The sequence below is a fragment of the Ziziphus jujuba genome, chromosome 3 (assembly GCF_031755915.1).
Source record: "Ziziphus jujuba cultivar Dongzao chromosome 3, ASM3175591v1".
NCBI lineage: Eukaryota > Viridiplantae > Streptophyta > Magnoliopsida > Rosales > Rhamnaceae > Ziziphus > Ziziphus jujuba.
In genome coordinates this window covers 63,060-74,646 of record NC_083381.1, presented here as the reverse complement: position 1 = coordinate 74,646, position 11,587 = coordinate 63,060, and the positions used below count along the sequence as shown (strand labels likewise).

At 30.7% G+C, this 11,587-nt stretch overlaps 1 protein-coding gene across 1 annotated transcript; it reads right to left on the bottom strand.

Annotated features, from left to right (window-relative positions):
* Nucleotides 1-759: 759 nt before the first annotated feature.
* LOC107421787 (calreticulin-3) lies at nt 760-9,205 on the bottom strand. The gene is made up of 14 exons (XM_016031115.4): nt 9,045-9,205; nt 8,445-8,552; nt 6,977-7,169; nt 6,048-6,306; nt 5,869-5,925; nt 5,743-5,790; nt 5,319-5,405; nt 5,178-5,235; nt 3,483-3,550; nt 2,505-2,597; nt 2,363-2,419; nt 2,172-2,255; nt 1,552-1,584; nt 760-1,039 (listed from the first exon to the last, which is right to left on the bottom strand). Exons 1-14 carry the CDS (start codon nt 9,160-9,162, stop codon nt 1,028-1,030), a joined length of 1,275 nt encoding a protein of 424 aa, XP_015886601.3. The 5' UTR covers nt 9,163-9,205; the 3' UTR covers nt 760-1,027.
* Nucleotides 9,206-11,587: the final 2,382 nt, after the last annotated feature.

Sequence of the window (11,587 nt, the reverse complement as noted above, 5' to 3'; positions counted from 1 at the left end):
CTTATCGATAACAATATGAAGTTATCATAACAACTAAATCCTTATGCTATCACCATGAATATTTATAAGCCTAGACTCTACTAAATGACAAAATACAAGACCGGATTGAATATAAATAAATATTAATATTTAAAAACTTTTCAAAATCAAAATTTTTTAATTGTAATTTAAAATTAAGAATGTCATCAATTTATAAATTTGTATCAACAAACTCTGTACCATGGTATATTGATTAAGTCAAAATCTTTTACTAATAAAAAATTAAATTGAGATTCATTTTCAATCCGACAAATTTAAATCATAATTTATATATTGGAACGCTAGCCACACAAACCGAAAAAAATAATTTTCTATCGGGTGAAAAGTCATTTTCAAACTTTTTCTTTTATTTATTTATTTTTTTTTGTATATATATATATATATATTTTTTTTTTTTTCCCTCGATACCACTCATTTTCAAACTTGCTAAACCTTATACAGGCCAACAACAATTGCCAAAAGAAACTATGATATCGGAAATACCCATAACATAATTAATACTAGAGAATTATAACAAAATTATAAATAACAAAAACAAAACACGTAAATAACAACCCAGATAACCAGCACATTATAAATAAGAAATCCGAAATATAGAAATACTTCAAAAGACGTGCTGCAACATTTTCCTGAAGCAAAAGATCATTTGTCAGACAAACTACCCAATTCACATATTATTTCAATTTTCAATTGCCGTAGCGAAAATCCATAACTCCAAAATCGAGTCAAAGTTAAATAATAATAATAATAAATAAATAATACAAGGTGCAGCAAAAAAGAAGTTCCTTCGTTCCATTGACCCAGCTTTAGGTTCTGAGATATTAGTAAGATATCACATTAATAACGTATTAATGTTACAACAGCAGTTATACAACACAAATCTCCACGAGCAGAGAGCAATGCTTCTTTAGCATTGTAGATCCTATTCCTTTCAGTTTTCATTATAGCTGTTCTGATACATGAGGTAAAAGCCTCGGATGCCCTCAAATCATAGTTCATCCTGCAAAATCAATAAGGATAATAATTGAAAAACACCGAGTAATGGGAAAGTTTTCATCTTGGGTAGATTTTAGCTCATATTTGACTTTTTAAAGTGATGACTATTGTTTTCAACATAATGGAGTTGGTGAAGGGGCCCAAACACCTAATTACAATATGAAATGCAGCAATGGCAAAACCACATCTAATAAAACAGGCAAGGCTCTTGCTCAATATTTTTCAAAATTTAACATATAATCCCATTAAATAATGCTGCCAAACTGAGTTACAATGAAGTGGCTGATAAGAATTTTCTTCTTTTGGCTCTAAATGAAAATTTGGTTTTCTATATTTTGGCCATTCAATCATTAGATCAGTATGGTATGAGATTAATTTTAAGTTTATGATCATGACATGGAAAGGAGTAGGAAATTAACAGGAATAAATAACTTACCCAAATATAAAAAAGGAATAAACAATAACAATAATAATAACAACAAAAACAACGAGGAAGGAGGAGAGTTTTGTCCTTACATGGTAGTCATCCAAGTAATCGTGGGGATCATGCTGCAAAACAGAATTATCCTATTAGTAATGTACTATTTTGTGTGTCGGTTTGTGTATGAGAAAATGAGAATTAAAAATATGGTATTCAGCATCCTCATTCCGACATAAATCCATTTAAAAGGTCATTGAAAGAGACATTAATCAATGCATTAATTGCTTTGCCATATCCACATTCAACCTACGCTTTTTGAATTTCTTCTTCACAACACACACACACACACACATATATATATATATATATATATATTCTATGGATAATCAAAACCAATTACTTGATTACTTAATCAAAAACCAAACTATCTATCAAGACACTCCCATCTAACTCCATTCATATGTACATTTTCATAAACTACAATATCTTGTCAGAGCCTCAAAACTTAAACAATGTTCAATGCATCTAATCAATAATTTTAAAACTGAAGTATTTATGATGAGAAGAACCTAAGATTTTTCTATAAGCAATTATTTATAATTTGGCTTGCTAAAACCAAATATAAACAAAATGAAGGCATCCAAAATAATTTAATTTTGAGACAAATTAAAAGATTTACAGTAACTCTGAATTAGAGAAATTAACAGATAAATACCCTTCTGTGACGTCTCCTATCTCCATAGCGACGATCCCGCTCCCTCTTCCTCCTTTCACCCTCCTCTCTCGCTCTTCTAGAATCCTATGTAACAGTCAAATAGCATCATTAGCAATCAAGATTATAATATAGCTGTGAGTCTGTGACCTGATGTCCAAAATTGTAGAAGTCAGTAACTTCTTGTTAATTACCTCTTCTTCCCTAGCTCTTCTCTCCTTCTCTGCTTCCTCAAAGGCATCTTTTTCGACCTGAAATTTCCCACATTGTTAACATTCCAGAGGAGCAATCTAGTCACCAGTTTGTGGATAAAAGTGTTGAAGAGAAATAGCTAACCTCCCGACTGGCAAATATATCATCTACCACTTGTTTTGCATACTGTGGGTCATCACAAATCAAAATATTGTCGAAAACTGAACCAGCTTTTACCTGCAGTTCAAGATCAGTGCATTGATTCCATTGAAGATAACAAACTTCCCACAGCAGCCCAACATTTAGATGGTGAATAGGGCTTGGAACAATTTCAAAACATCTCCAATAAAATAAAAGGAATAGTGTTACACATATCAAAAGAGGGGAAGAAAAACGCATGTGAAAAAGAAGTATAAACAAATCTAAGAAGTGATTATATACATGTTCAAGAAATTAAATAAATATGCTAGATTTGTCACAAGAGAATATAGGCAAAAAGTTTCCATATTAGGGAAAAAAATGCATAATCAACAATAAGATGATCAACATGGACAACAAAATAGTATTGACATAGAGATAAAATGCATAACTTATCAACACTGGAACTAATCAACATTACAGGAATTTATGTGAAGACATGTATATGTGATATTCGATATTAACTAGGTATATATGAATTAAAGATATATCTAAATTGCCCTACTATTGTGTTGTGAATTTAGACAGGGATTCCAATATTTAGATAGCGATTCCAATATAAGTCCTTCCATTTTGACTGTAATATTTTTTTTTCTTTTTTTTTTTTGTTTTGGGATATTGAATGAATTAAATCAGTATATAACTTGACCTCATTGTACCCGCATATAAAATATTTGGTTACATATATGGGTATGATTACTGGACACTCCAATACAAGGAAACGCGTTGAAAAACAAACAAATCCAACACTTGGACAGCTACCCACACCATTCCCAAGAAATATAAGTTTGCATAGATAAATATAACTAATAACAGAGAGTTCTTCTGGAAAATTGAGTGTAAGTGCTGTACTATATTATCCTTCATATTACTTAAAATCAGTATATAACTTTCTGTTAAAAATCAAACTCATGAAAACCCTACCTGCCAAACTTCAATGCCCACATACTTTATTGGCTTCAGCACATAAATATCGGGATCGTCTTCAAACTCTGCACATAATATGAGAAAATAAAAGTAAATAAATAAATAAGCAATGTTTGAAAATCAGAGCAGACAAGTGATTCTTGGCTCATCCATCCAGTTTGCTGGACTTCCTATCATGTCACGTTCACTCAAAAATTTGTGTCCTTTCTATTTATCAATACTTGATTCAAAAGATCCGCACTTAAACTGCATCTTAAAGCTTTGAATGATAAATATATAGATCACAAAACAGCATTCCAATATTGCTAAATTTCAACCATACCCAAAAGCTTAAGTTTTTAGGATGTGATCCAACTAGATGGTTTTAACACTCCCATCCATATCTAGGTGGCTTTTAACAGAGGAATACATTGGGCCTTTATGTGCAGAACAATTAATTAACAAAAAATGCAGTTAAGCATGTATCGGTCACAAGACATTATAGATAACCAGGCATAGATACCATGATTTTACCCCTACACCCAAATGCTAACATTTTAGGATAATGGCCAACTATGTAAATCAAAGAGCTTACTTGCAATTTCTTAGTCAATGTCTCCACTCATAACTAAAGGAAAGTTGTTTCTTCACCTCAACCAGCAGCCAACACCATATGGTAAAGCCTAAGTTTTTAGAAGCTACCACTGATCTACAAATGTTCCATGCTGAAGTAATTTATTTCAGAGCAAAGTAGTCCACCATCATCAACCCCGAACTTACTCCTTTTGTCTTTTTTTTTTTTTTTGGGGGGGGGGGGGCGTGCGGTGGTTCCCTTTTTATCTTTATTTTTTAATGCCAAATCCATCTTTATATTATTATTGACATAGAAATTTCAAACTTAATCACTGGAAAAAGTAAGAAATATTATCTGATATTCCTAATGGTTAAATTCCAATAAAGAAACCAATTAAGCTTACAACCTTTAAACAAAAAAGGTATGCAAAAATCAGTCAGTCCTCACGAAGAAAATGCTTTCAATTCAAGCTATAAAATGCAGCATGTTGTGTAACTTCTGACATTTCTAAACTAAGTCTCACTAATCAAAATTATGTCACTCCATCAAGTTTTTAAACAAGAACTGTGTAATAGATATTAATCAAAACACCATTTCCTTGCCAAACAATAGCTTCCTACACCATCTTCTGCATCAATTATGGATTGCTCATTTGCGCTTGGAAGATTTTATACATGGGGTGACAGCCACAAGTATATTTGTTCCTTTAGATCTTGCTATCTTGCAGTCTTAAGTGAGAAGAAAGAAGGGTGTAATTCTAGCAAAAGAGGTTGAGATATTTTTATGCCTACAATTTTCTTTGTTAGTGGACATGATCTCCCTCTCCCAAGGATGTAGGCATTCTTCCTAAATCACATAACTTCTTTCACAACATTTAGACACCCTATGTTTGTCAAGGGAACCAGATATTAAATCACGCACCAGTATAAGTTGATTTTTTCAATTGCTTGACCCATCCTGGAGTAACAGTTGCCAGTATAAGTTGATTTTTTCAATTGCTTGAACCATACTTACAGGTACCAGTTGGGACACATTCAACAGGTGTTTCTTAAAACATATTTCTTTTTCTTTTCATCATTCCTTTTTCTCAAGTGAATGATAAAACGTAGCTGCTGAGACCTGTAATTACATAAACATACCTGGATTATCAATCCATGGAATCTTCCACTTTCCCTTATAGTTGGGGTTCTTGATTTTCTGCAATATAACATAAAATATAAAAAATTGGAAACTTTAATGAAAGATTAGTTCTTAATTTCTAATGACTCGTATAAATGCACCTTGCGCTTCCATGGCCCTTTGTATGCAGGATTTGGGATCTTTGGTGCCCTCCATATTCCATTCTCTTCATCATCCCAGTCATCAGGCTATCCAAAATGTCAGCAAAACAAGTTGTAAAACTTGGAACAAAAATCATTTCTAAGAAATTTATATGCCAATAAAGCAAGATCACCATACAAGAAGGCATATAATTAAGAGGTAATTCCTATCATGTGCCTGGATATAAACATAACATAAGTTCATGTAGTGCTCAGTTAGCAGGGCTAGTATAGTGCTTAGTTCATATCTTACCAATGAAACGTGCTAAATGTTTCCATATGACATACATGATAAAAGAGAATTCTTGTATGTCACGTAATCTGCTAAACTAACTATTATAAAATATATATATATATATATATATATATCAGGAAAGTAACAAACCTCTTTGGTCTTTGGATCAGGAATTTCAGCTGGGATCGAATCATATCCCTAAAATGTTGACAAAATTTTGGGTTAAGAATATGCAGCAACTTTCCACCAACCAAGTAGAAAACAGAAATAAGATACCTCTGGTTTGACATCATCAGGGTCATCAATGTATTCTCTGTCATCCCATTCTGCTGGCTGTGAAGAGAAGGCAAGTTAATATGTATCCGATTTTTTGAGAAGGCAAGGTAATAAAGCAACAAAGATATACATCGAACAATCCTAAACAGTTTCCTCAACCTGAATACTTCATATATAACCTTTTTAGCTTTTACATCCTTGATTTTTGGTGGAGGAAGGATATCCCAATCTGTATAAATGCTTCCAGAATCTCTTTCTCGATTGTCAACAAGGACAGTGTAAGTTTTATCAGGCCTTAGAATAAATGTATAGAAATGAGTTAACTTGTCTGTTTCGCATTGAAGGTCCTTTTTGATGGGATAATTTTGTCCCTGGTATGAAAGTATAACATGGAGCCTTTTTGTCTGTGAGCCACATAAATCTGGTCCAAACATCAAACTGCAAAAATTTAATTAGAAACATTAGAGAAGTTGTTCTTTCATGTACTGCAAAATCTAAAATGACGCATATCATCCAAATACAGCAAACATTTAAAATTTATAAAAAAATTAGGCATTTCAACTTGTAGCATGCAAACCCATGGACAATTGAAAAATGAACTTAAACCCACAACAGGATACATGATAATTTTTATTTTATTTTACTATTTTCCTCTTCTAATAGGACACTGAACTTGATCCAATAAAACGATACCAAAACAGGAAAAGCAGTAATATCAATACATAAAAACAAGAATGTGTTCAGTTTTCTGATTAATTCTTAACTTATTCCACCCCAATTGAGTGAGTTTTCTCTAATCCAGTCCAGGCCAAAACATGAAGCAAAATAGAAGCAAAACAAGGAATTTACAAATCCTAAAGAAACCCTTGATTAATTAAAAAAATAATAAAAAAAAGAAAAAAAAAAACCCATAATTTGAACACTTAATTTGTATAAATGACTTCAAATAAGAGCAATCATCATAGAAATTCAAATTGGGAACAGCCCAAAGTGAATCAAGGTATTTTCATTTTCAGCAAAAATAGGTAACTACTTTACTAAACAGATGTTGGATCAACATATCTCACAATTTCGCATAAAAATATAGACTAGAAAACACCTGACAAACCTGTAAGGCGTATCACCACCAAATTTTTTCTGATTGACATAGCCAGATAGAAGTTTGATGTAACCACCACCACATTCTATGTCTTGTTCAAATTTAATAGAATACTGGACTACTAGAGTTCTATTTTTGTTGCTGAATTCTGGTATCTTTGCAGATATGGCATAATGCTTGGCATCATTATATGTCTGAATGCCTGCATTTTCAGGGAATTATTATCATATCAATCTCTAAATTCAGGTAACTTCAGTGCACATAAGCAGTAATATTAAGAATTAAAATTGGCAACTGTTGAATTGTAGGAGGCCTCTTGCTAAAACCAACACATTGCCATTGCAGGCAAAATTACGTAGCATTCCTCACCAATTGATTTTAAAATTTATTTTGCGTAAAACACAGGTTTTGACATTTATCATTCCAAAGCTTTCTTGTTTTAATATGTGTTCGTCGTCCATCAAGGAACATCTCAGTGGCAATGGTAATCCTGTCTTTCAGTCCAAATTCCTATGTCTGGTCAGGACTTATATCCCCACTCCTCTAAGTTAATATCATTATAGTTATTATTATTATTATTATTACTATTTTTTTACGTTCAACAATGCAAATTAAAATTTGGAACAAAGCTTTAGAATCACAATTAGGGGCATCCAAATTATAAAAAGATTTGACGGGTTTGGCTACAGGAAAACCATGGTAAAAATGTGGTAAGAAACATGACATGAACACAAAATGCAGAACCTTTATTACAAATTTTACATTTGAATACCTTTACACCCTTCGTACTTTGGCCTTGCGATAATATTAACCTCTTTCTAAAGGATTTTACTTACTGTCAAGCATGGGCTAAAGGGAAGTTCCTTAAATAAAATCTTGAAGCTTACATAACCATAGGGTTGCAACCAAAGGTGCAAGACACACATAAAAACAACACTCAAAAACACTAAGAGTTTTTTATGTGCATAACAGTCTAAGTAATAAGCCAAATTGACAACCAAGTACAAAATTCTTTTTTTCCTAGAAAACATCCTTCAACATCCAACAACTAAATTATAGGATAATAGGGAACAGAATTTAACACATAAGATTGATATTTTAGATATGCTTATGCACCGACAACATACCATACTTAGATATCAAATTTGACAAGAATTTAACAATTAAACTAATGCAGATACATAAGTTGAGAAACAGAAAGGTGCCCATTTAATGTATATTCAAATTATTTGCCATGTAGAATCTATGTTAAAAAAGTATTACCACAAAAAAGGAAAAAAAAAAAAAAAAAGAAACCCATGACAAAAATCATCATTAACAACCACCACATCAGCATTTTAAAAGCCTAGATCATTTGTAAGCAGAAGAAACATTGTGAAAAACCTCATCATCATTGTAATCAGATTTATTTATTTATTTTGGCATTGGGGATTGGGGATTGGGGATCATTGAGGTAAATACAAAGTCATTGATATACCTTTATCATCAGGATCCGCAGACCACTTTCCTGCCGTGTGCTTAAATGTCCCTGCTTTTCCTTCACTCCTTTTCCAGTCTGACAAGATCCACCGGCTCTTCCATCCATCTTCTCAACAAAAATCAAAGAAGTATACCACAAATTAAATCCAAAAAGAAAAACTTAAAAGACTCAAAGTTAAACCAACGACAACAAACAGAGACAAAAGGTCATGGCGTCTACTGCGGGAAAAATTTTCTGGACAGCCAAATAACATGTCTTAGCTTGAGCAGACCAAATTATTCACAACATGCAAAGAAATTGGGAAAAAATTTTCTGAGCAAGCAAATAACATATAAAAATTATAGCTTGACCAGAAATCATTCAAAATACGCAAAGAAACTTTGCAACAAAAACAAGAGAACGATAAAAGCAGATAATCTTCTTCTAGAAAAGTTTAGGTACCAACCCACTGCTTCAGTAATTTATAAAGATATACACCATAATAACGTTTTCCAGATCGATTCTAAAACAGGTAAAGTTCCTGAGCTGTTTGGTTGGAGCGAAAATGTGAGAAAACAAAAATAGGTATTGTATTGTTTCATTTTGTAGTATACAAACCTTCAAATCGCTCTTCGAAGAAGATTTCCGAAAAAACTGAGTGAAAGAGAAAGAGAAAGTTAAGGGTAAGTAGTAGAAGCTGAAGCCGAATCGGAAGCTTTGGCTTCCTCATTTCCATGCGCGACCTCTGGACACTAACGGGGTAACTACTGAGTAAATTCAGTGAGATTACTTGTATTGACTTTTTATATTTGTTTATCATTGACTTATTTTCAACCACTGTAAATGATTAAACAACTTTTTAACATTAAAAAAACAAAAACAAAAACAAAAAAAAAAAAAAAAAAAAAAAAAAACCCAACGAGATGTTTTATTTGGCATCATGTCACAATTTAGGTTTGATATTTTTTTAAAATAAATATTTCGAGATTAGTTTAACCTACAGTTTAAAATATATCATCATAATTATATATCTATTGAATCAATCGTGGAATTCTCATTAAAAAAAAAAAAAAATCAATTGTGGAATATTTCCACAAGATAGTGGGACAGTGGATTTTGAAGAACATACTAGAAGAACGCTTCTTACCTCCATTTTAATTATTATTATCGTAGACTTACACTAAGCTGCTTGCGTAGGGTCAACTTGGAAATGATTCCGTAAAAATTGCTTCTTCTTTTAAACCCGTGCTCACTCACCAGGGATTTCAAAATAGCAAAATATTTGAAGAAATGCAGCCACTTTGTATTTTATTTGACAAAATATATATGTAATGTCCATAAATTATGTTAAGTAAAATTAATTTAGTTGATAAATTATTCATTTTATGGTATAAAAACTATAGATTTGAAATATGAAGGTAAAAGAAATTTTATAATTGATAAAAAAAAATAAAAGATATTCAAGAATTTTTTTTTCTTTAATTTGACCAATAAACTTTGCTTCCTAGTTCTTCAAAACAAAATTACTCTTTTTAAAATCTATATAAATTTAAAATCTAAAATTACTTAGAGCTAAATAAATTAATTTAATTAATAATATATTATTTTTTAATTTTTTTAAAAAATAATTGTTTTAATATTTTTAAAGAAAATATTATTTTTGATTTTTTTTGGGAAGAAAATACTATTTTTGATATAGATTTTTTGTTTTTGAAGAAAATACTAATGTTAAAGTAATTATCATTAAATTTAGATAATAAAAAAAAATGAGATTCAATTATTTGGAAAATGGTATAATGGGTATGCCAAAAAGGTATTGTTATCCAATTAAAATAATTTTTAACATTTAACTGATTTGAAGGATATCATGTGTTATACATTATCATAATTAGTGGTTTATTCATTATTTTAATAGTTTAAAGAGGTTATTTATAAGTGTTAAATTGTTTAGAATTTATGAGTATAGTTCTATTAATATATGCAATTCAATAACCATATAAAATTTATAAGAGCCGTTCTATCGACATACAGTATGTTAGATACAAACCAATGTTTAAAATATTCGATATTTCTTCGAAATTTTTTTGATATTTTTATTTTTTTAAAGGGGTCGAAATAAAATTTAGGTTCGAAATGGAAATGGATAAAACTTCCACTAAAATTTCCATGGAAATTTTAGTAAAATATCCACATCAAATTCTTAACGATTTGGTTAAAATATCTATAATTTACATAGAAATTTTGAAAATATCTAGGGAATTTTTTATTTTTTTAAAAAAATTCATAAATATTATTGATATTTAGTAAAAAAATTTATCAAATTAACTTCATGGATAAGTTTTTACCCTTTAATTGATTTTTAGACATTTCGTTATATAATGAATAATATTCATAAGTTCTACTTATTGCAAGACCAACAGCAATGGCTTCTAGAAAAAAGATGTCTCCTAGTAAGTTTAAATATTGTAGTATGTGAATATCAATTAATGTAATAGTACAAATATATAATTATATAATAATTATTTGTAACAATTGAATGGCGAATCATGTATGATGATAGTGCACCTATGTTAAGAAAATTGGCATTGAAAGTTTTGTTACAAACAGCATCATTCTGTGCCTGTGAAAAAAATTGGAACACTCGTGCACTAATACATACAAAACAAAGAAATAGATTGGCATATAGTATAATTGAAAAACTAGTATATTGTTATGATAATATGAAACTCAAGTTGAGGGATATGGAAGCTGAAGAAGAAAATCATCAAGACTTAGATCCAACAATAATATTTGAAACTATAATAGAAGATGATAATGAAGAGGGCAACCAAATGTATCAATGGATTAGAGATGTTCATTTAGATGATCATGGAGGGAATGCTGATCCAAAGATTGCTCAATAAGCTAGAAAAAAAGAAATAATTGTTCAAAAAGTGATTGCTGAAGAAGTAAATTCAAGTAGTGGTGATTCATTTTAAAGGCTTATGAAAGAGCCAACTAGAACTACTAGTGCTTCAGCTCTATCAGGTGGTACACATTTACAATTTGAGACTCTTAGTAGTCACTCTAGCTCCAATGGTGATGAAGATAACTCCAATAAATTATTTGAATTAGAAGTTAGAAGAAGAGATAGCCAAAAGGAATAATCAAGTTAAGAAGTT

Excerpts from the sequence above, each read along its gene's own strand:
- LOC107421787 (XM_016031115.4), bottom strand. The coding sequence starts at position 9,162 with ATGGAAATGAGGAAGCCAAAGCTTCCGATTCGGCTTCAGCTTCTACTA. Across the intron at positions 5,791-5,868 it reads CTGATGATGTCAAACCAGAG|GGATATGATTCGATCCCAGC; the intron begins GTATCTTATTTC and ends TCAACATTTTAG. Across the intron at positions 5,406-5,742 it reads CTGATCCAAAGACCAAAGAG|CCTGATGACTGGGATGATGA; the intron begins GTTTGTTACTTT and ends CATTTTGGATAG.